Genomic DNA, 23,893 nt, shown 5'->3' with positions numbered 1-23,893 from the left:
ACAAAAAATACCTTCAGTGATATAAACAGCTTTATTTTTGCATATGGCGTAGCTGCTAGGGATGTTCAAAGTAGAATCCCAAGGTATTCTAGAATAATAGGTTTCGAATCTAGAATAACGAATCCAGAATATCGAATCCTAGTATATTTTTATTAAATTATCTAACCTTGGTTTTGTTTGGGGAAGGATTAATCTTAATCTACCCCACAGGGCCTACAATTACAGCAATAAAACGCCAAACAATTTGCTAACATGTGAACATTATAATAAAAAAATCTCACATATGTTGAACATTCTTAACAACTGTCATTTGAAGCAGTTCTGTAAACGGTATTATATCAACTGTCCAGGTTGTTGCCAAAACTTATATTTTTGCCAATAGTGAGTACAATGAAACACTGCACACAGAAGTCTTAAGCAATTCGGTCCTGTTTTTTAAAGCATTGTTGGGTTTTAGTGCTTCTTTTTTGACTAACATGATATGTTATGCAGTCAAATAATGTACTGCAAAGAATACAAAGTTACTATTGACATAGCGAATACTTGACAATTACGCTGTTCATAACTGCATAACCTCGCTGAATATTAGCCTAAAGTTGACCTTAAGTAACCCTATAGCGCATTTTGTAGACGGCCAGCACGTTTTACAACGTAATATTACTTTTGCAACTTAACACATTTAGGGAAATTGCGAAATCCTTAAAACTGCTCTAGTATAGCATAATATGATATAAACACTATGCAAGTTTAGGATTCCACTTTAAACATGCCTTTTAATAATTTGCGTAAGTTTGCACCATGCATTAAAAAAAACATTTTTTATTTTGTAATGTTGAAATTTTTAGGTTAAGTTGCAAGTGCTTTCTTGGTAAAATCAATTTATGTTGTATCGGAACCCTGAAAACATAAAGATGTCTAAATCACCGAGTCCAAGCCCGGCCGAATCCAAAAAGAAGCATAGCAGCAAGCACAAAAGCTTTTCAAAAGATCGACAAGAGCGTTCTAGTCGTCACCGTGGTGACCGCTCACGATCTAAAGATCGTGAACGCAAACGGCGCCGCTCCCGTGAGCGTGGAAGTCGTCATGGTAGCTCCAAGAGATCACGCTCCATCTCCAGCAGTCCTGAGAGAATCGACATCTTTGGGCGTGCTTTGAGCAAGAGAAGTGCTCTCGAAGAGAAAAAACGAAAAGAGGAAGATGAACTGAGGCAGGCTGTTGAGCGACAGAGACTGATGTATGATTGGTATTCTTGTTTATACTGTAAACTCATTATAAATTGCCTGAAGTTTATAGTATAACCTTACCCATTTGGTATGAAAAACAAAGCTCCATGTAATAGTAGCATATGTTTTTCGTTGTGTGTAAAACGTATCTCGTTAACTCCTGCATATTTCTGTTAGAAGAGTAAAAACGATATTTCGTTAAAATTATAAATTATGTACCTAAGATCTTTATTTTACTCAACTAGTTTTGATATACCAGAACCTTTTTAAAGATTAAAATTTTCATAATAATGTAATTTTAAATTTATTCAGATATGTTCAAAGTTAGCTGTTGTTGTTTGAAATTGTTAATTGGCTAAAGTATCAATAACGTCTCTTCCATCTCTTTTTACTAGATTGCCAAATAAAATGGCCAAATCTTTGCAGGAAAGATGTGCGCACAAAAACAGATAACAGCTTCACAATCACTGGATAGTATCACTTATTATGTGTTAAATAATTAGTAAATCACTGTTCGTTCATTGAATTTGCATTTGTAATTAATTAGACTTGATGTTATTTAGGGATGACAGTTTTTATCATTTTTGCTATGTAGCTTAACTTTTGTATTTTTTTTTTTTGAATTTTACATGCATGTTAACTTAGACTTTTTAATATATTAGTCTACCTTATGCTAAATGCTACTAGGAAAATTGTACACCAATCCATAATAGTGCATAAAAAGCGAGGTGTGGTTGTTTATAAGTGACTTTGTAAAATGTTACTGTACATAGTGTTTGGATTGTTGTAATATATATATATTTTAGCTGTGTTAAATATTCACAGACAAAAGAAGCTTATGGAGGAAAAATTGATTGAAGAACAAACTGCAAAGCGAGTAGAAGAAATGGTTGCTCAGCGTGTAGAAGAGGAATTGGCAAAAAGAAGAGATGAAATTGAAAATGAGGTAACAATAATTATATATTTGCAACTAATATGGTATAACGTTATGAGAGCCAAGGTTGAAAAGTCTAGTTATATGTGATGTTCCTTTTGGATAGTTAGTATAATCTTTTACATGGTGTTTTAAAGATAACCAAGTTTAAACTCGTCAAATTGCAATTTTTTCTTGATCAGGTTATGCGAAGGGTGGAGGAAATGAAAAAAATCATGGAAAAACAAATGGTTGAAGAACTAGAGAAACAAAAGCAAGCTGAGATTCGAGCCAGACTCGAAAAAGAGGTATAGATGTTGTTTTTCAACATTTTTTTTACATTTTTAAGCTATTTCATAAAGTTAAAAGTAAAAAAGGTTTGCAACTTTGATGTTTTCATCCAACTAATCCATAGTAGAAGGTGAAAAATGGTACTTACTTAGATAACAGTGGAACCGTCTGCAAAGTGAGTTTAAAGTTGTCTTTGTCGGTCATCTAACGCAATCTTTTGTATTCAAACCCATTAGGTGACAAGAATGTTAAGTTCAAATCTATGTGATAGTTTTGACCGATCCTGGGGAAGGTATAATGTGTTTTCTTATCCCTGATAGTGGTGCAGTTGCAAGAAAGAAAAATTAAAACTAGTACAGGCGCTACATCGATAACTGTCCTCTCCGGTAAGTTCCTTCAATGTAGGCTGTTCTTCAGATGCTCAAAATCTCGTATTTGTAAACAGACAAGTTGCTAAATAAATACATCAATTTATCATTGCAAGTTGTTAATTTAAGTTTACTTTCCTGCTCGGAACAAAATTCGTGCTTACAAATGAAAATTTCCAGTCGGTGAAATTTATAAGATAGCTATTATCTAAAAATGGTATGTATAAGAAACCCTTGGTGTCATTTGTTTTGAAAAAGCTATTTCATGGCTGTTCTATTGTTCTAGTTCAAGAATAAGGCTGCCAAAAGATTAGCTTATTTTTTTAAGATGCTGGATTACTCTTGATGCGTTATACTTAACAATAATTTTATTTTTAAGAATGAAGAAAAACGAAAACGTGAACAGCTGGAACTGATTATGGCAGAAAATGAGCAAAAGATTAAGGAAGCACAACAAAAGCTGGTTTGTTTTTTTTACTACAAAATATAGGCATTTTGGCATTAACAACAAATACTGCGGTGTTCCACCATACCTGTAATTAATGTTTTTATTAAGTTGTTTTGGGGGACCGAAACGGTCCCCCAAATTTCTCCAGCGGTTTCCCAAATTTTGGACTTGCAACTTTTTGGTATTTAAATGAAACACTTGCGGTCTCTTAAAACTACTTGGCTGTCACCCAAACCAAACCTTAAAAAAAACCTGCCTGTAATATTACAAACTGTTTATATATTTTTTCTGTTTTATTTTGATTTCAAATATAAACACAAAAAGTTTACAAGAGCAGGGATATATATATTTTTGTGGCAGGACGTCCTACCCTGCCAAATTTCTGATTTGATATTCTATACGGTCTGTACAATCTGACTGACCTCATAGTTTTGTTTAAAAAAACATAAATGTTAATTGGCTAATGAAGGACTTTCTTGTTTCTTTTAATAAAAATATTATCCTGCTAAAAATAATATCTTGGGGCATGGAGTATACTACTGCTTAAAATAATATCATTGAAATCACTAAATTTGTTCCTAGTTGACAACCATAGTGTTTTTTTTAATGCTTTATAAAGATTTGTAAAGTATTAAAAAGGGGGAGTGCAACTTTTTATACTTAAGGGCCAACCATGTGTATTCGGACTACACCAAAGCCCAAACAGAAGTTGTTCAGAAAGGCTTAAATTCTTTAACATGTCAGCACAAATCAAGTACCCTTAAGAAATCTGAAGTTCTCAAGCTAACTGTTATAGAAATATGCCATTGACACTTAACATTGTTGCAGGAAGTGCGACAAAATGTGTTTATGACTTCGTATTGCAAACTTTAAAAAAATAGATAATTACTTCTAAAAAGAAGGCGGTAATGCGTTTGCATGAAAAATTGCATTTATTTGGTTTAAATTTGAGCCCACCTAGAAAATACTTATGGTGAAAGACGGTAAATTAATTGCAAATCTATTTTTTAATGCAATTTGAATAGGGCCGGAAAACTCTTGATGTTATGCTAATATTTAAAATACATCAAATTTGTGCGTAGTGCAATATAATACCTTTTGAAACACTAAATTGACGAAAATTTGATTGTTGATAGTTTCAGGGTGTATGCATGGCGCGGCCGGCGCCTTTAGACTGAAAACTATTAAGATTTCTTATAAATTCATGCACACAGAAAACATTTCACTAAAATAATTCTGCGTAAATTGCATTTTTTGAGTCCTGGTCTATACGATGTAGTCACATAAAAACTTGCAAGGAAAAAAATCTGATGTGGATTAACTTTTTTTTATTTAGTTTTACTTAAAGTTGTATGTTAAACTTTTACAAAGAACACACTTAAGTTTAGTTCCAATCACATACAATAGGAATTCCCTTAAAAGTCGCTTTACCAACGTTTTGAAATTGCTTGCCTTAAACTGGTGCTGATGACCTAAAGGTCATTCTCAAGGTATTCATTTCTTAGTATAAAAACTCTCACTTACGTACTAAATGACGCAAAAAAGATTTGGCCTATTGCTAAAGCAGACTGAAGTCCCCATATTTTTGCTTTAAGTGCTATGCTTTTCTTGCAAGCCGCAGGTTGCACAATGCACAACCCTGCGTTGAAATAATATTGATAGTTATTACACATCAACCTTACACGATAAAAGATTCATTCTTTTATTAGCAAACGTTTCGGCAATTTCTTTTGCCATCATCAGTGCAGTAAGTGAGACTAAGATAAAAACGAGTCACTATATAGACGCTCGGACGTTTTAGAACGTTAGTGAAGATAATCAACAGATCCGTGTTTAGTGTTCCTAACCTTGAACGGGTTTAAAATTGTTTGTTTTATAGAGACTTGTAACCTTGTATTTAGTTAAATTCAAGCAATGAAGCATAAGCGGCCAACAGGGTCAGTGATTACGGTTAAATGTTATATGTCAAAGGCGCGACATACATATTTGATTAATTCTATTAAGGTAGTAAATTGACATAAACCCTTATTAAGTTGCACTGCCAAGAGATAAGAAGTGCATTGTTTATATATAACTTTAAAACTGTTTTACCTGCGTTTAAGGCCGAAGAAAGACTTGCTATGATCGAGGAACAACGATTAATTCACGAAGAAAGACTGAAAATGCAAGAGGAGCGAAAAAAGCAAAACCGACAAGAACAGAATGTGATTCTTGGCAAGAAAAACAGTCGACCAAAGCTATCGTTTTCCTTAAAGTGATCTATCCTACACCCTAAAACGTGTCGATGTGAGATTAGTTCATGTGCTGTCTGCGCTGTTTGCGGAAGAGTTGACTATACACCGGAATGGCTAAATGGGAGCCAATGGTGTTTTATCTGTGGTTGCAAACGGACGCTTTTCCTACGACTAGGCAAATTTATTTAAAATAACTTGCACGCCTTTTTTATGTAGAGGTAAGTATACTTTTAAAATAGCAATAAATTGGGATTGAAATTTTTTCGTTGTTACTGTTTTACCGCAATTAAATCCACTAAGAGATACTGGATCTTGGTTATCTTTAAAATATAAAATGCAACTGAGGCATGATTGTTAAATTTAAACGCATAGTATATAGAGTCGAGGATCATTTATTGGTCCTGCTTAAAGTTATAGTAGCTTACCGTCGAAGACTAGTTTACTATAGTATATTCACTTGAGTGAAAGTGGCAGTTTATTCTGCGTTTTCCATACCACATCCTGAAAGAGTTGGATTTAATAAAAAGTTCTTACGGTGCAACGTGTAATCTGTGTGAATTTCAATTTTACAGTCGCACAAATATTTGAATAATGTTTATGTCCGTCCTATTAAGATAATATTCTTCGCTTTTGTTCTTTTTTGTACGAAGCAGCGTGGGCACTAAGATAGCGACCACTGTTAATGTATTTTTCGGCGCTTGCAATTTTGTCTATGGTGATAAAATAAAAATGTCTTCAGTCGCCACACACAACCTAGTTTGACAACATCAAAAACTACTCCACATTATTTCGAACTTAACTTACCAAAACTAAATGAGTTTGTAGGGCGCTACCCTATCACTTTTTTAAAATACTTCATATCTGTCCAACTGAACAATTACATACAAATTCCATTTTTGTGTCTTAAAAATGCGAAAAAAGTGCAGATTTCGAGAACAGCAGTTGGCAAACACTAGCAGGCGGACGTCTCCTCTTTCGATTTACATAATTCCTTCTCGTACTCAATTCGTCAGGGTTTTTGTTTCGCTGAGTCACCAGTCCGACTTCATTCCTGTAAACTGTAACCAAATTGTGGAAATTACCTTTGTTAAGGAATAATGGTTAAGTGAAACAATAATCAAATGAAACCCTACGAACTCCTAATCATGTGTCTATTTTTCTAGAAGTCACATTTTACACTTATGTTATAATGATGGCGCGACTAAGGAAAGTTAATGCAAAAAATCCTAAGTCAGGTGATCTACACAATTGACTTAAATCCTTTAAACAACACTGTTAGAAGCGATTGCACAGCTGTTGAAATGTTTTTAACGAAATGCATGATGCAATGCACAGAAAAAGCCTCTGTTGCATCACTTGATTAAACTGTGCAACAGGGCTGCGGAGTCGGACTCGGGACTCGAGTAAGACCGCGTAAAACTACCCGAGTCCCGAGTCCGACGTGCGCAGTATTAAATTTTAAAACTGTTAAGGCGGCAAAATGTAAGTTGTAAAAGTGTAATAACAAATGGTGAAATATTTTTAAACCATGTAATGCGGGTGGATCAATTATGACAATATGAGTGGATTGCTGAAAATCGACCTTAATTTAGTTGCGTAAATGGGTAAAATGCTGTAGAGTCAGAGCTGGACTCGGGACTCGACAAAATCTTACATTTGGTCGGACTCGTTTTTAACCAACTCCGCAGCCCTGCTGTGCAATCGGGAAACATTACATTTGATTAAAATTGGGTTATTTTAATCAATAATTATTATTTAAGTATAAATCATATTTTAATATTTGTTTTTTAATACTTGCTATGAAAATAATGCTTACAATGGAACGCGTTTATCGATATTGTACGTGTATTATTTATACAAGTTGTTACGCGAATGGCTTGGAAGGATTCGAAGTCATTTCAAAATGACTTATTTATCGCTATGTCAACCAATTAGCTGTTGTGTGGAGTTACACCAAAAGTGTTTTATGTGATTGGTTTACTTTCTGTGCCTGTGTGTGGTACACGGTCCTTTGTTGGCCAAACGAATACGGCTGCTGTTGATGCTGCATCTGTTGCTGTGGAGTTTGCGGGTAAGCCTGCGAGTTGGAAAACTGCCGTTCTAATTGAGGCGAGGTAGAAATGTTGAGCTGCTGTCCGGAATTGCTGCCGGTGCTCAAAAGTGGCGGACGAGAAGTCTGAAAAGAAAACGACTACGTTTATGACCCTGCCTATTACTGGTTAAACGAAATACCTGAACGCTGTCTACGCGAAACAAACACGAAGAATAGATATCGACATAAACAATGTAAAAAATCCGTAGAGAAAGGGCCGGTGTGCGATTCTAGTTACTTAGCCGAGTCGAGTTTACGGAAAAACTTTCGCAAATAAACAAACACCAAATGTTGTGCCTTGAAAAGCATCAGCGTAAAATCGATCAAGCCATTACTCACCACAGGAACGGGAGGCCTGGCTAAACCAGCACTTGCAAGCAGCCTTGACTTGTGAGCTTCTTGCTCGCGCAGCTTGACGATGTGTTGGCATATAAGGGGCCCTAGCGAGCCATAATCGCGCAGGTATTCTTCGGCAACGTCTGGTGGCTGCCGCACGCCCTTTATCACCGATCCGCAGTGTTTCTGTAATACAGTGTCAAATAGGCACAAAGTCTAATACAAAATATCAGTGTTGCAATGACTTGACTCCAGTTATTTAGAGAACGATCTGACTTGGACTTATTTCGTCTAGGCAAACAACTAACTTCGATTTAAGTGCTTTAATTGCACACATTTTAGTTAACTTGATTTATTCAAGACACCTAGTACATTTAAAAACTGTTAAGTTGCTATTTATTTCGTTTTTCGTGCTTTCTTTGTGAAAAGACTTGTTTTATAGTGTAAAATCCGATACAACATTGTACAATTAGTTCAAGAATTTTCCTTTCATAACAATATTATAGCACTGAAACAAAGAGGTTGAATATTGTAATAAGTTGGGAGATATTCATTCAAACATATTATACACCTATACAGAACTATGGTTAAAGTTGATTTAGACAATCATTCAACATATGACAATCATTCAACATATGTATAAACACCGGTTTAGAAAATATAACACCCTTACGACTAAAAGGCCGCGCAAATGCTCTGCCGCCGTTCTGTCAATGTTGTTGAGCAGCGGACTCTCCAGTATATTCTTGATCCTTTCGCCTTCCACTCGCAGTCGTGGCAGGGCAAGATTTTGCACCACCTGATAACCACCAAATTGTAGGCCAAAGTAAGGGTACAATAGTTTAGCTATACACTTTAAAACTGTAAGCTTGGAACTAGTAACGAACAGAAACACTTACGTCCGGTCCAAGTTCAGCGAGGCCGGCAACGCTTCCATATCTGGCCGCCAACGAGGATTTGTCGTCATGCAAGCACTGCGAATAAACGTAAAAACACGTTCAGACAACGCAAAAACTAAAAGGAAAACTCAAGTCCGATTGAATTTTCTGTTCGCACCTGCCGATACCAGAGTTGGATCAATTACATTAATTCAGTTCAATTACAATTTCTCCCTCAAATGTTTCAATTACCTTACAACTACAACTAAAAACTGTAAGTAATTACATCAATTACAATTTTCGACATTGAAACTTCATTTTTCTCAATATTAATGTATTGAGCCAAAATTTTAGCAAATTACAATTACAATTACAATTAAAATTACACAGAATAAAAATGCCGCAATTACATTACAATTTACATTAAAACCTGTAATTAATTACATCAATTACAATAACAAATTACAATTAATCCAACTCTGGCCGACATGTACCTTGCAAAACGTTCCGGTTATCCTGGACTGAATGAGGTTCGTTGATGTGCTGAAACTTCGGCAGATCTGCGCCATAAGCCGCGCGGCGTAATCCCGCAGAGCCCAGTGGTTGTCGACGTCGGGACGTGTGCACAGCTGCCTGCTTACGATGCAAGTCACCACGGCAGGAATCGTCTCATGAAGCTAAAGGCAAAAATTAGTAAAATTTTGACTTTAGTTTGCTCATCGAAGAAAAGGGGGTGAACTACTACTAATGTACACAGACTAAAAAAAACGATATTAAAAAACAGATTTCATAAGGGTGATTAAAATAATTATGCTTTTATAAAATTAGTATGTGAACAAAAAATGTTTTCACGATTTTGTTATTGTATGACAGATAAACAGTATACATTAGCGTTAAATTATACAAAACTTAATATGCACCACAAATTAAACTTACATATTTTTCAAGGTTAAGTGTTGGATTGTCCATCAGGGCTTTTACCATTCTCATGAGATAAATGAGCAGCGCTAGGTTATTTTGAACCACATTTACTCGAACGCCTTCTGACACAAAAGTGCTGAAGCGTGGCAACATTTGAGACAACCCGGGGTCAGTAGCAAGACTCTGAAGAGCTTCCTAGAAACAAAAAACAATATTTCATAAACTAATATTATAATTTTAGGATCACAGAAACATAATCAAACTTGATTAATTATTACAAGGGAGTTAAACCAAATCCAACCCCTATCTTGGAATTACTGCCCCAACATGGAAAAACATAAAAACATCAATAAATCGATGTTTTATATATTTCTGTAATACCTGCGGTAGTTTTCTAATAGGATTTATTAGAATTCCTCTACAATGCCCAGGCCCCAGTTTTGCTAATTTGTTACATAAAAAAATCTTAGGTTTCTTACTGCTCTTCTGGCCTCACTGGAACCAACAGCTGCTTCAGTGATTTCTTTGTAATAAAGTTGTTGTTCAACTGAGAGTTCATGGGTAAAGCGAGATTTTAGTCCCACCAGAGATGAACCCCCTTCATTTTTTTTCTGCAAAAGTATTTCATTCCATTGTTAGCAGGGATATGGGGACAAGTATCACCAATTTTGACACTTAAGTTAGTTAACTGTTAAAGACTATCAAACTCAATATATTATTATTTCAATATATTATTACGATTCATAAAAGTTTTGCAAAACTTAAAGTTTAAAAAACAGATTAAGATCAGAGATATTGTAAAGAGGCTTATAGTAAGAACAAAAACATCATTATAAATGGTACCTTTGTTGGCAACCTAAGGTTGTGTAATATTCATTACATGTCTCAAGCCGTTTTCTTTTGCTAATAGTCTGATTAAAAATCGTTTATACCTTAATTAGGATAGTATTAAACTGTATTACATCCCAGCATTGAAAGGTTGTATTTGAATACAAAAGGTAAACTAGTAAGCTACCATGGGTAAAACTAAAAAAGTAATCAGTTACCTTAGGCAATGTTGTGGTAAGGGGATTGTTATTGGTGACTTGGCACCTTTTAATGGGCTCAATCAGATTACTAGTGTCGTTCTTTTCATTCCGTTGTATGACATCTATAGAGAAGCGACCTTCTGGTGTGGGATTTTCAGGAATGCATGGCTGAACACCCTCAATAGCAAGCCAGTGGGCTGAAAAAAAAACAAGTGCTTTCGCAAAACAGTTTCAACCAAATTGTACTATCAAAAACACCTAAACTTTTCAATAATATTTTTTATTTAAAAGGATGCTCAAACCAAGGTTAGATCTTTCCCTAAAAACGTATAATGATAATTAAGTAGAGAGGCAACGAAAGAAAGGAGAAACGCACAGAAGTAAATACCATAGAAATCAGAGTTAACTATAGAAACATAAATCATTACACTATTTAAATTTGATCACTAAATAGAATTTTGTTTTTTAATATAAAATTTAATTTATGAAATATATTGCAGTTTTATGTTTTTACCTTTTATTGCAACATCATGAGGGATTTTAGGCATCGCGCCATTGATGATGGAAGTCAAATCAACCTCTTTTTCCTCGACAAAGTGCAACTCTCTGCCACCACCACTGGCAAACCTGAACGGTGTGAAATTCTCGGCCACAAACCCATATAGAGGTTCTATGTTTTTGGACTGTAATCAACAAAAGACTATTAAAAAATAAGTTGAGCATTTTTAACTTTGCTAATGATTGCTGGCTTGCTTGAAAATTGCATTTTTTAGGGAATTTTCATGAAACTGGCCATAAATATCTAGTTGTAAAAATTAGATCACAGATACAAACTGTGTTGTTTATAATTGATGAGAATATGCTTCTAATCAAAGAACGTGACATTTTTAGCAACCTAACCAAATTATTTTCTGTACCTTCTTTACTTTTTGTAGTATGACAGTTTTTTTACAAACCTGCAAAGAGTTGTCAACGTCCTGACAAGACAACTTGACACCCTTTCTGTGATTGCAAAACTTCATTGCCTCCTACGCAAAACAATTGACTTTACTTAAATATTGTACAGTAATGTTTATAAAAAAATAAATGTATATTCATCCACAAAAAAAAGTAACAGAGCAATTTAATTTGGATGTAATGCCAGTCACAGGCGCCGAACGTGGGTGTGCAGAGATATTTTTGACGCCCTGGATTTTTCGTAGGGCTTCAAAACGCCCTAAAATTTGACCACGTAATATCGGTGTAGTACAAAAATCCGCACTCGCTCCATCATGTCAGATAATAATGAGTTACAAAACACTGCTCAAAGTAGATTGGCACTAAACCTAGTCCTTTTTCATTTTAATGCAGGACTGAGCAGCGAGTACGTAGGCTATTTGTTTGAGTAGAATTTATATTGTTTTGAAAATAAAAAGTAAGTTTACTTTAACTATCCCACTCCACTAATAAGTAACCAACTTGTTGTTTCACGAAAACCGACCAGCGAGTTGTTCGCAAGAAAACTATGAAGAACAAGCATTGTTTTGAAAATAATAAGTAAGCACTGGTTCATGCAAACGCCCTGGGATTTTGAAATATGGCGCCGATGATGCCAGTTACCTGCAAAATTTCTTTTAATCTGTAAGTTGATTCTACTGCAACATGTTGCGTTGCATGATCGGGAATGTGTGTAATTCCAGCTGCCTCTCCAATGATTTTTACGCTCTCAGGTGAAAAAGAATTTTTGAAAAAATCATTAGCATTTTTACGTTTAGATTTTGGGTCAGCCATTTGTTATGTAAACAAAGCTGTGTAAAGACAAAAACAATTTGCAAAGAATATATAGAATGTGTTTTATAAATTAAGATAATTAATTATAAATGCCCCATTTCAAATTTCAAAATATAAAAAAGGGTTAGCATGAACTTATATGTGCTTAAGCAGGGGCACTTTGCACTGATTGCAGACTCATAAATCCCGGCATAGGCAAAGTTTGTCCTTCTTCAGCCTTAAAGAATGTATAGCTAAGGATGATGTCATCAACATTAGCTAACTGAGGATCATTATCAAAATCAGGATCAATGTAGAAGAAAACTGGCATGTCCACCTCTTCATGAGGATTTAACCATTGCTTTTCAAAGCAAAAACATTGAATCTTATTGAAATAAAGTCCTGCCTGAAAAGGCACCACATTGTAGGTTGCTATACCCACAATCGGTTCATCCGTAGGATTTTTTGCAGTATAGAACGCCAAGGCAGTTTCTCCTGGCACAACTGTAATACGTTTTTGACTTGGTTTAAAGTTCCACTTCATTGTCGCATGATGGTCAGCATTAAAAGTCACTGTGATACGTCGTTCACGAATCGGTTGCATGGTTTCGACCAAGTCAGTTTTATGACCAAGCTTTGGGTCACCTCCCAACCCAGTTGCTTGACAAAACATTCTGTACAGTGGCACAGCAGCATAAGACAAACCAAGCATAAATACAAGTACTGATACAATATATAAGACTAAATTAGTATTTGTGTTGTCTTGGCTGCTTCCTTTTTTCCAACTCCATTGCCTTGGGGTTGTAGAATACCAATAGCGTTGTTGCACTGGAAATCCTATAACAACATTGTATACCTTTGGTTTCAAAAGACGATTAATCCCAACATAAGAATCAGAATACAAAGGCAATGTTGCTATGGAGTGTTCGTTTTCAATGATCCATTTACATTGATGAAGAGTGTTTGAACTAAATACACAAGATGAAACACTTCTTATGGAAAGAATTGGTCTCTGCCCTTGAATTAATTTAAAACCTTTTTTAAGCCATAGCAAGTTCATTATTTGAAAAAAGACCTGCTGAATATAAAAAAATAGGCTGCTTTAAGAATTTCTTTAAAAACAGCCAGAAGCCAAGTTAGCATTAGCAAGGTTAAGATTATGCACTTGACCGCTTTCCAATACAAGAGCAATTGTTTGGCCGACCACTCGCAATATCTCTTCAAGATCTATCAATTTTTCCTGGCTGGTAATTCCAGTGATATTAACATTAGGAAGAGGCTATACGCCAAAATAGTTTAAATCAACATATAATCGCTAACGGATTGACGCAAGCGCAAAAGAGCTATCCTGTCCAATTGCCACTTCCTTAATATTATTGGTTCATAATACCCAAACACAGTTACAAACTCTTTGTACCACTACAATTTTACTTCGCCAAAGCAAGTATGGTAACTAATTTTCCATATATGGAAGAGTGAGCTGGTCCCCAATGTTCAAATTTGGCACTGGTCTAGAATCCTACCACATTTTCGTCCGGGTGTTTATCTAATACCTTTCTAACAATATTTGGGTTACGGTGACAGTTAGTGTTTGGGTTCGGGTGGGTCAAGTATTATTATTATATAAATTCTAACACATTTATTCCCTTATTTGCAATTTCAACTTTGACAACTCGTTTCATTACTGTTAAAATAAATGTGGTAAGATTCTAGACCAGCGCCAAAAATCTAAAAGTTCGTTAAATGGCTATAGAATTAGTTTGCAACTAAGAAGTACCTTATTTTGCACATTATTTGGTTTAGGGTGTCGGTTAGTGTTTGGATGAGTCAAGCATTAATGTTTAATAATATTGCTTAACCTACCCAAGCCCAAATAATATGCATTGATTTAATCATTATTTGAACGTGGGGTAGGATTTTGGTCATGCCGCACATTTTGTTTTAAAGCTTTATTTTTGTTTGTTTAATATTATTTACAAATTCAAAATCCGTACATATATTTATATATCTGATAAATACGCTTGAAACCTTTCTATACAAATTGTGGAGAACCAAAAGCCAGGTATCGTATATTTACCAATTTTTTTATTGCCAGCCAAATTGTCCATTTTTGTTCTAGATTCTATTATTAATAATAACAACGGAGAGCAATATAAACTTAATGAACTATACAACTTCCTTTGCACGTATTTTTCTACTAGGCTAGGGAATTAGCCAAACATTTTTGTGTTTGTATAACCGTCACAAGATTCACTTCATATTATTATTATACGCGCCAAATATTGAAATAAAAAGTAATATCGTAATCTTTTACATTGAGTGCCGCAACGGTTTCGACTTAATAAATGCCTCTTAAAATGTCGTTAACTTACTTTAAAAAAAGTGTTGAAAACCTGTGTTGTCCTATTTCTTTACAATACAAAAGTTATGCTTTAAAAGTTATTAAGATTTCAACACAGCTGGAATTTAGAGATTCCGTACAATATTTGCTTGGACTGTTCCGCCTTTTTCTTATTGCCAATTTAATATTTATGAAGAGAAGGGGATCTTTGTTGTTTTGGTTTATAATTTGTTTCTAATACACTCTGGCGTTGATTACGATATGATCAGAATAGCTGACAAGGATACAAAGATATATGTACAGAATTGAAAACTAGTAAAAACTAAAATACATTTTTTTCTCTTCTGAAGCTAAAGGTTTACGCACAATCAGGAAAACGTTTTTTTTTTTATCTGTGTGCGTTTTTGCCATATACTTATTCTGCGATGCCAATTCAGTCGGTAACGAGATTTACTTGTTTTTCCTGATGGGAATTTTAAGCGATAATGGATTTTAGTCTGCGCTAATTTTAATGTATGTATGGATTTAGAAACAAGGGGAAATCATAAAAAATACTAACGTAAGAAAAACTTAATTTATAAGAAACTTTTGTTGTACATAGTAATGAATAACTGTTCCCCTTCTAAAGAGGCTTTGCTAAATTTATTGCTATTTAGGATCACAAACATACCAATAAAACATTTCTACCACTATACTTTCTTAAAATTTAAATTGATTTGAATGTTTCTTTAATAAAATAAACGTATGTTACAAAATTTGACTTTATAAGTTATTTTGTTTGAGCTTTAGTCATTTTCCTCTTATAACTTTATTCAAATTGATGCTGAATGCAGGTTGGAAAACTGGACAAGTTTTCCATCATACTACAAATAAACTCAATGCCATTTTTTGCATATTTTTGTAAGCATTTGAATCAACATGTTATTACATGCAAATAAAAAATAATAGTATTTTCATCTTTATAACATTATATTTGTAGGCTAATACATAAGTTTTGCTTGTGGCTAGACTTAAAGAAGTGATAATGAAAAGTGTGAGTTCATGTGTATCAGGGTAATTCACAAATGATTACCACTTGCTAAAAAAAAGATTTGGCACATTTACACAAAACAAATATTTACAAAGACTCATGCCTAACCAATGGAATCCACTTCTAACAGTGGCACAAATCAAAATGAGATTACACTAGAAGACATGAAGAAATATCCTAGTAGCTCTTCTGATGACATTGAGGCAACTCCTTTAAATGAGGAACAAGCCGTCAATGTTGACGAATTAAATAGAGGTTTGTTTTCTTGCACTAGACAATGTTAATTTTATCAAGATCGTTTTGAAGAAAAAAACTATATACTAATATTTTTTTTAACTATGGCAGTTATTAAATTTTTCTTATTTTTGTGTTTTATGATAAACTCATTTTTATTTGAATAGTCTCTCAAGTTTGTATGTATATTTATCTTGGCATTATATACAGATTTATAGGTGGATTGTTAACTTAATTTGTTAGGATGGTATATTAATGCAAGAAGTATATATATACAACTGAAAAAAATTTGCACCTGTCTGAGTTTGCATAACTTAGTGGCTTATTAATTAATATCAGTAGACAAAACTGGTTTGTGTGTTCGTAATGCGACAAATAGGTCAATAAATATGTTATTCAACACCAATAAATCAAACCATTAAAATACGGGTTCTGGCAACTAAAAAAGTATGCAGCTAAATCCGGTATTCTTAAAAAAAGTTTGTTATGTTGGTAGGTGACACACCCTTAAATGACAATTCTTGCAAGTTGTGTCTGGATGATAACTTTCTGCTATGTGATATGTTTAAACTTCAAGCTTGCCAATGTGTTTTTTGTGTCAAGGTGAGTTAGTTACCAATTAACTTGGTCTACTACCATGTCATTCTTTACTGTACCTTGGAACATATATAGAAAAAGTTATCTGGTATATGTTTATGTCAATTTTAATGCCTGAAAGTAGAGTTAACTAAAGATGTCATATAAACTTCAAACAGTTAATTTTAAACATATTTCATTATGTTTTTATATGTATGACCAAGTACTCTTTTTGTCATTTAACTTTGTATCAGTTACATCATGATTTTAATTATGTGACTTTAGACCAGATAGTGACCAATTTTGACCATTAAATAACAAAAACAACATACCTCACAAAGGTTATACGAGTAATACTTTTTGATCTGATAAAACTTCGGCCTACAAAAAGATAAAACTTCGGCCTAACACCCTAGTATTGATTAAATTTTAAATGATTACAGTGCATGAAAAATTATGTTGAAATACTGGTGAATGATGGAGTTGTTCTTGTTATTTCCTGCCCTGATGCTGACTGTCCAGCCATTGGAAAGATGAAAGAAACTGAGGTTAGAAAAAATTGTTTGCAATAATTTAACACATTTATGCGATTTCTAGGCTTGACCTTTTAATTATTTGCTCTCTTGAAATATTCTTCAAAAGTTTTACCGCGTTTTTTGTATTAAAATGAAGATTATTTATTACAGTAACAAATTTATTTATTGTACTTTTTTCATATTGTAAATGCTCTGTTTGTTTGACAAGATTTGTTTGTTTTTCTTTATTAGATCCAGGAACTTTGTGAGGAAGACACGTTTAAAAAGTATCAACGCTTAAAGTTTGAGCAAGGTTTTAAATTACCATTGTAAAAAGTTGTTGTGATAAATTTATCTGAATAACTTATTCAAAAAAATGCATATTTTATGTTTTTCACTGTTTTATTCTTCATATGCTAAACCTAATTAAGTATTACTGCTTCTTAACCTGATTGATTTAATGTGCTAAATTTACTAATGAACAATACAATCTGTATAAAAAAACACCAAACACACAATTACAGTTGGTAGATTTAAATGAAAGTAAACTTATCAATGCTTTGTCAACCTAGTAGTAAACCCTTACTGAGTTGATGTGAATAAAACAGTTTATGTATTAAACTTTAGTTTATGTAATAAACTTTTACCAAAAAACAGAAGTTGCTGTTGATCCACTTCGAACGTTTTGTCCTGGAGTGTCATGTTCTGCAGTATGTGTTCTTCATGACCGAAATCAGACTGACCCCACTCCCTCTGACAACTCACCAGTCACCTGCCCCAAGGTTTTTGTTTTGTGTATACTTTTTATTGTATTTGGTTAAAACAGACCTACTTTTTTTTATGAAACTTTTTATCCTGGTAACGTCAATGTTTTTAAACTATTAAGTAGTTTTTGGTTGATAATTATATGCAGGTTAAACTGTGAATTTTTTTAAGTTGCAAAACATGTAGCGTAATATACAATAAAGAGAAGTTAATAACTGGAAATAGTTTTTTTGTAACATGTGTTCTCAATTTTGCTTACTTGATGGGAGCCAATTGCCATGTAATTATACCCTTGTATTCATTTACAGTGCCAACTTTCATTTTGCTGTATTTGCAAAGCAGAGGTGAGTTTTAACCTTGTTTTACTGTTAGTGTGTTTATGTCATGGTAAATGAGGCCCTGAAATGGTTTATTAGGATGGACATTTGGGATATGAGCTAATTGCCATATTCCAATCTAAGTTTCAAACTGTCCTTCTGTGGTCAGGGCCCTGGAAATGAGTTTCAATCAGATTTTTTTCTAACTAACGGCTAAAGATGTTGCAAGACCGCAACACCAGCCTTCCTTGCAGAGCAATCCTTTAAAGTAACTAAACTAATATTGATAAGCTTGCTAAAAAGAATCTTATGAGGTTTAAACATTTACCACATCTGTTCATTGATAGGTATCTATTGTGCCCATGAACGCTGACATTCAGATAAATCATTTGTACATTGCTACTGTATAACATTTTAGGTGGATAGTGAATCACTGATTAATTGCATATGTTAGCAATTGTGACTGTTGTATTATATATTAATCTAAACTGACAACTATGTATTGCTACACTTTCAGTGGAAGACAGAACATCGCTGCAATGAGTTTTCTTTCAGTTTTGGTTCAGAATTTCAGAAACTTCAATCTAAAGCTGGGTAAACAATAAACCTTTAATATATATTTTTTACAATATGACCATATATGAAATACAGCTACCGTTACCAGGGTTATTCAAGCCCACATTCATATTCTATGTGAATGTTTACTTAATCTAAACATGAGTAAATGATAAACGATTTAGAAAATGAGTCTCAATAATGAAGGGCAATATTTTAATATAATCAATAATAATTGTTAAGCTGCTAACTACATCTTATTCAAGGGTGGTTAGGTGTTTGGAACAGTCTTAGTTAAACCTACTTACAGTGTCCTTAAGGGATTTTTTCCACCACTTTCCACATATAAACCTAAAAAGCTATACTTTACCTAAAATGTTTAATTTTTTTTTATATATAAATATCAGTTCCAATGGGGAATTTAATAAATCACTGAATGCTTTTTCGTAAAGGCCACTTGAAAAATGTTGTTGACGATTGTGTTGATTGTTTCGGTTTGATAAAAAATAATATATTTCTAGTCATATGTTGTTTTGCATTTAAAAACGTAGCATTCTCAAATAGAATACAAAAAAAGTCTCATTAATAACATTTAGCTATGTTATGTCAATTTTAATATGTATTAACACCATGTCAACAGATTCAATTTGACTGATTCCAACATTAAGCGATGTCCCTTCTGTAATATTCTTATCGAAAAAGACAGGGGCTGTGCACAGATGATATGCAAAAACTGTAGCCATGTTTTTTGTTGGTACTGTCTCAAACTCCTTGATGTAAGTAGAGCTTTTTTTATAGTATGACTGTTTACAGGTACTTTATCAATATGTTGCAGCATTACCTTGTAAAATATAGTTATGAAAAACATTTATGTTTATTAATTCTATTTTTTACTTTAGAATGATTTTATGCTCCGTCATTATGACAAAGGTCCTTGTAGAAACATGTTGGGACACAGCAGAGCACAAGTATACAGACATAGGATTGGGGTAAGACCAATTAAAAATTATGGAAACATATATATTATTATTGATAGACAATGATACAAACCAGGGCTGCGGCGTTGGTTTTCAATAACCGGAGTATGGCCTGTGTCTTTACAGCCTGCATTTCACCAATTTACGTAACTAAAATAATGTGGATATTAAGCAAATTCATATAGGGATGTCATATAATTGATCCACCCGCAATACATGGTTGGAAAAAAATGGATTAAGCTGTAGCTCAGGCTCCACAACATAATAAAATGTTGTTAGATAAAATGCTTTGGCTCCAGCTAACACTACCATTTTTGGTCTATGAGTAAATATATTATAAATTATAATATCAGGGTTTCTTTTTAATTGCTATTCCCATTTGTTGTTGTTAGGTGATCGGCTTGTTTGCTGCATTTTCTCTGCTCCTTGTGGTTGCATCGCCTGTTCTACTACTCGCTGCCCCTATCATCCTATGCTGCAAGTGCAAAGAGGGGTGCCAGCAGGTGCGTCTGGCTAATATGTGATGTGGGTGGTAGACATCCTGCAAGTCCTTCAAACATTTAATGTTTAGTATTTATATTACCTTCCTGCCTACTGTAAATTGCAAACTGCTGACTATCTTTTGTGCTTAAATAGGCAATTGTTCAATAATATTATGTGATGTACTGGGGATTGTAAACCTTAAATTGTTATTCAACAGGCAATTAATCGTTTCAACCAGCACAACAGAGATCAAAACAACTTTCCACTTGAAGAGCAGACGCATAATGTCATTACTGAAGATCCACAAACATCGCAGGTCAAAGATATTGTCCCTAAAACAAATGACATTGAAATCGTTTGAGATTTAGTGCCTTATCGCCAACTTAAATTTAGACATTGCCATACATGGCACAAATCGCGGCCTTTTTCGGTTGCATCTGCCCCCACACGCTTTTGTCTCTATGCATTCGACTTGCACAACAATGCTGGATGTAATCCAGTTGGTACTGCATGTTGTTTGTTCGTTTGTTCAACAAACAAAGCGACATGCTTAATGCTTGTTATGTATTTAGGCATATTTTTGTGCTAAGTTAAGTAACCTTTTTTTCATTTTATGTAAGCTGTTGCGCCTGACACCGGAGTGACAAGCTGCTGTAGCACTAATCAATAAATTAGCTAAATGTGAGAGACCTATTTTTTCAATACTACCATCTCAGCTTATCAAAACTAGATTACTTTTATATAATTAAACAACTAAGAGTTTGGTTAACACACTAGAAAACAAGGTTGAAGGGAATCAAACATAGAATGGTTGTATTTGTGCATTTGTAGTTTTGTTTTACTTTTTTCATATTTTGTCTTATACACTGGTTAAAATCAATTGCTTAAAATAAGGTTTTCCATTAAAGCTGTGACTATAATGTACAACTAGGATTTGGAAGCCTAGTCACAAATATTATGAATTATACTGCACCTGTTTTACATTGACCTGTTTACCATTTCCAATTATTCTGTCCACTAAAAACAATGTTTTTTTGCTTACTATGCTACTGCTTTTGCATTATATTACTTGATTTTGTTATTAAAAATTCTCTTTTCCTTGACCTCTTTGTATTTAGCCGAAATGTTCCTAATACCTTTTCAGTATTGTTTTTGATTTTAATGCTGGTGCTACTCACTTTGGGTTGTTTTGAATATATTCAAAAGAACAAAAAAGTGACACAACGAAAATACTTTAATTGTCCTTAAAAAGCATTTCAATGAGTGAATATTTTCCTAGACTTCGCCTAACTTAAATAGGGTTTTGTTCATTTTGCGCATTGTCTGTATAACTGTGATTTAAGATTGGTGCTGTCAAAAAAATAACGAAAATAAGTTTTTCAATGATAAAATATTCCGTTAGTACACTTCTCTTTTACAATTATAATTTGTAACACTAATTAGACAAGGCCATTTGGATGCAAGCAAAATATAATTTTTGTCATTCTGTATAAACAAAAAGCTACTGAATTGTTGTCAGTTTTGTTTCCCACCTTTGTATATTTAAATTTGTGTCTACATATTTAGTAAATTGTTTATAATTATTGCTTTGAATTAGAACTACTTTTCTTTTTAGTGTCTTTGTTACACTGTTCTACTTCACATTTTTCGCACTTGTAAATTTGAAAAAGTCGCTTGAATCCTGGTACAACAAAAGTATTATAAAATACATAAGCATTGTTGTTGTGGACAGCAAGTGATTACTAATAGTTTTCCAGAACTCTTTTTAATAATTCAGATTTTAAGAAAAGAAAATAGATTTAATTAACTTGTTTATGGTACTATAGAAGTTATAACACAACTCTTGTGTGAGTTCACAAAAATTATTAGGTCTTTGGTCCTGTACAATTTAACAGAATTGCGTATTCAAAATTGTAATCATATTATATCTATTTACCATAGGACAAATAGTATTACAACCAAGGTGTAAATACAGTCACACAAATATAAACAATGAAACGTGGGTTAATTCTAATTGAATATAACCATTCAGTTTACTATTTTATCAGTCCCGAACTTTTTTGTGAGTTCAATACAGCTCACTTTAGGGCATGGACCATTTCCTCCTTTGCAATCAAGTGTGTAGCTTTATTGACTAGGCCCATTAACTTATTGACTGAATGGGACCACTCATTTAGGACATCACTTGGGTCCCTTGGTCGCGAGAAGTTAATAATTCCACTCAGACGGTCGATTTTGGCAAAAACAGTTTTGTTGACCACCAACTTAGCAAGGTACTCCTCCGCCTCTTCCACAGATAGATTGAGAAGCATTCCCATTCTCTTAGATGTAATTCTGGTGTAGTACTTCGACATCACCCTTATGTTGTGCTCGATCACCCGGTTGGCAAAATCTTTCCACCGCTTCTCGCCATCCTCTGTGTGGAGAAAGACATCAGTACAGGGACTTCCTGTTTCTCCTTCTCTTAACTCATGCTCATAGAGTGAAAAGAACTTCTGAAGTTGAATAAGTTCCTGACAAACAAAGCATTCAAGCAGTTCCTTGTACTTTGGAATGTCCTCCAGTTGCTTTTCCTGCTTAACCCTTTCCAGCATGTCGGACTGCTCATTGTCATGTGGAGCTAAAAGCACATAAAGGACAACGCTCTTCAATGCCTGTTGCCACTTCATTTTATCACTTTTAATTAGTGGTGTGTCGTAAACCGCTTTAAAATGCTTACATGTAGCCAAGTACTGGCTATCAGCTAAATCTAATTCAATCATCATCTGATAAAATCTGAGCTTAAGGTTTTGGATTTCCTCATCTTGGGAGTCAAAATAACGTGTGCTTATTTTTTTGCTTATAATTTGCACTCTAATGTAATCCTTTTTGGCCAGACACAATCGCATTTGCTCCAAAATAAATTCTGTTTTTTCATTACGGTCCATACTCCCAAATGTTTCCACTTGTAGTTCTTGTAAAATAGTAGCAGCTTCTGCAATATTGCCTTGATCTTCTTTAATTTTAGCAAGTTTCGTGGTTAAACGTGCCCTTTCATTTTCAACATAGATTTTTCCCTCCGTTACAGTGCGCAAACAATCAATTAACTTCAGCTTCGTTTCAAGATCTGGGGTCTTTTCTACATAGGTGCAGCTTTCTTGGACCATTTTTGTGACAGCTTGTTTTAACTGGCTTCGTTTTTTCGTAAACACAACGATGTTATCATTGAGCGTTTCCCACTGTTTTCCTTCAAAACATAGACGGACGGCAGCTACCATTACTTTTCCATTTGATATCATGTCACATGCCACGCGGGTTTGCTTTTCGAGGGAATGTAACTTTTCAAGTGCTTCAGGGAGATTTCCATCGTTTGCTATAGATTCACATTCCGGGATAACCTTTTCTACAGTGTCTGAATAATCGATATCCATCTTTTCAAGTTTTCCCTCGTTTGCCATTTTGTTAGGCCTTTAAATTTTACAATCCACAAAAAATGGGCACCAATAGCTTATAACAAAAATCGATATTGCGCACCAAACTCTCAATTTCAAAGCACTACGATGTTAATCGAAAAAAAAATTGTCATTTCTTAATCCAAAGCGACGTAGTAGTTTTCGAAATTAAAGGGGTATAATTTGGA

General features: G+C 34.0%; 5 protein-coding genes across 6 annotated transcripts; 2 read left to right on the top strand and 3 right to left on the bottom strand.

The window, feature by feature from the left end:
* Positions 1 to 849: 849 nt before the first annotated feature.
* Positions 850 to 5,821, top strand: LOC146147918 (arginine and glutamate-rich protein 1-B-like). The gene is made up of 5 exons (XM_083388488.1): positions 850 to 1,234; positions 2,049 to 2,169; positions 2,340 to 2,444; positions 3,175 to 3,258; positions 5,346 to 5,821. Exons 1-5 carry the CDS (start codon positions 882 to 884, stop codon positions 5,499 to 5,501), a joined length of 819 nt encoding a protein of 272 aa, XP_083244614.1. The 5' UTR covers positions 850 to 881; the 3' UTR covers positions 5,502 to 5,821.
* Positions 5,822 to 6,203: 382 nt separating this feature from the next.
* Positions 6,204 to 12,514, bottom strand: LOC146147917 (transcription initiation factor TFIID subunit 6-like). Its single transcript, XM_083388486.1, has 12 exons — positions 12,332 to 12,514; positions 11,689 to 11,760; positions 11,247 to 11,415; positions 10,751 to 10,929; positions 10,184 to 10,315; positions 9,720 to 9,899; positions 9,278 to 9,460; positions 8,805 to 8,879; positions 8,579 to 8,704; positions 7,909 to 8,091; positions 7,459 to 7,653; positions 6,204 to 6,535 (listed from the first exon to the last, which is right to left on the bottom strand). Exons 1-12 carry the CDS (start codon positions 12,500 to 12,502, stop codon positions 6,509 to 6,511), a joined length of 1,692 nt encoding a protein of 563 aa, XP_083244612.1. The 5' UTR covers positions 12,503 to 12,514; the 3' UTR covers positions 6,204 to 6,508.
* Positions 12,515 to 12,519: 5 nt separating this feature from the next.
* Positions 12,520 to 13,555, bottom strand: LOC146147916 (cytochrome c oxidase assembly protein ctaG-like). The gene has a single exon (XM_083388487.1). The coding sequence runs from the start codon at positions 13,539 to 13,541 to the stop codon at positions 12,648 to 12,650; it is 894 nt and encodes a 297-aa protein (XP_083244613.1). The 5' UTR covers positions 13,542 to 13,555; the 3' UTR covers positions 12,520 to 12,647.
* A 2,251-nt stretch (positions 13,556 to 15,806) lies between these two features.
* LOC146147915 (putative E3 ubiquitin-protein ligase RNF144A-B) lies at positions 15,807 to 21,984 on the top strand. The gene is made up of 11 exons (XM_083386709.1): positions 15,807 to 16,107; positions 16,583 to 16,689; positions 17,106 to 17,210; positions 17,430 to 17,490; positions 17,835 to 17,959; positions 18,251 to 18,286; positions 18,777 to 18,853; positions 19,455 to 19,590; positions 19,714 to 19,803; positions 20,184 to 20,294; positions 20,492 to 21,984. The coding sequence occupies exons 1-11, from the start codon at positions 15,963 to 15,965 to the stop codon at positions 20,633 to 20,635; spliced, it is 1,137 nt and encodes a 378-aa protein (XP_083242835.1). The 5' UTR covers positions 15,807 to 15,962; the 3' UTR covers positions 20,636 to 21,984.
* On the bottom strand, positions 21,549 to 23,786 carry LOC146147914 (26S proteasome non-ATPase regulatory subunit 12-like). 2 transcript variants are annotated; one of them, XM_083386708.1, is made up of 2 exons: positions 22,632 to 23,786; positions 21,549 to 22,553 (listed from the first exon to the last, which is right to left on the bottom strand). In XM_083386708.1, exons 1-2 carry the CDS (start codon positions 23,709 to 23,711, stop codon positions 22,353 to 22,355), a joined length of 1,281 nt encoding a protein of 426 aa, XP_083242834.1. In that variant the 5' UTR covers positions 23,712 to 23,786; the 3' UTR covers positions 21,549 to 22,352. The 2 variants fall into 2 exon arrangements, with proteins under 2 accessions (XP_083242834.1, XP_083242833.1); XM_083386707.1 differs by having other exon boundaries at positions 21,552 to 23,786.
* Positions 23,787 to 23,893: the final 107 nt, after the last annotated feature.

This window comes from Ascidiella aspersa, chromosome 4 (assembly GCF_963924565.1).
Source record: "Ascidiella aspersa chromosome 4, kaAscAspe10.2, whole genome shotgun sequence".
In the NCBI taxonomy this organism is placed as follows: Eukaryota; Metazoa; Chordata; class Ascidiacea; order Phlebobranchia; family Ascidiidae; genus Ascidiella; species Ascidiella aspersa.
The sequence above is the reverse complement of the archived record's forward strand: the minus strand, read 5'-3'. Positions and strand labels throughout refer to the sequence as shown.

Excerpts from the sequence above, each read along its gene's own strand:
- LOC146147918 (XM_083388488.1), top strand. The coding sequence starts at position 882 with ATGTTGTATCGGAACCCTGAAAACATAAAGATGTCTAAATCACCGAGT. Across the intron at positions 2,170-2,339 it reads GAGATGAAATTGAAAATGAG|GTTATGCGAAGGGTGGAGGA; the intron begins GTAACAATAATT and ends TTTCTTGATCAG. Across the intron at positions 2,445-3,174 it reads GAGCCAGACTCGAAAAAGAG|AATGAAGAAAAACGAAAACG; the intron begins GTATAGATGTTG and ends TTTATTTTTAAG.
- LOC146147917 (XM_083388486.1), bottom strand. The coding sequence starts at position 12,502 with ATGGCTGACCCAAAATCTAAACGTAAAAATGCTAATGATTTTTTCAAA. Across the intron at positions 11,761-12,331 it reads GATTAAAAGAAATTTTGCAG|GAGGCAATGAAGTTTTGCAA; the intron begins GTAACTGGCATC and ends TGTTTTGCGTAG. Across the intron at positions 10,930-11,246 it reads TCATGATGTTGCAATAAAAG|CCCACTGGCTTGCTATTGAG; the intron begins GTAAAAACATAA and ends TTTTTTTTTCAG.
- LOC146147916 (XM_083388487.1), bottom strand. The coding sequence starts at position 13,541 with ATGAACTTGCTATGGCTTAAAAAAGGTTTTAAATTAATTCAAGGGCAG.
- LOC146147915 (XM_083386709.1), top strand. The coding sequence starts at position 15,963 with ATGGAATCCACTTCTAACAGTGGCACAAATCAAAATGAGATTACACTA. Across the intron at positions 17,491-17,834 it reads ACGCTTAAAGTTTGAGCAAG|AAGTTGCTGTTGATCCACTT; the intron begins GTTTTAAATTAC and ends ACCAAAAAACAG. Across the intron at positions 17,960-18,250 it reads CACCAGTCACCTGCCCCAAG|TGCCAACTTTCATTTTGCTG; the intron begins GTTTTTGTTTTG and ends ATTCATTTACAG.
- LOC146147914 (XM_083386707.1), bottom strand. The coding sequence starts at position 23,711 with ATGGCAAACGAGGGAAAACTTGAAAAGATGGATATCGATTATTCAGAC.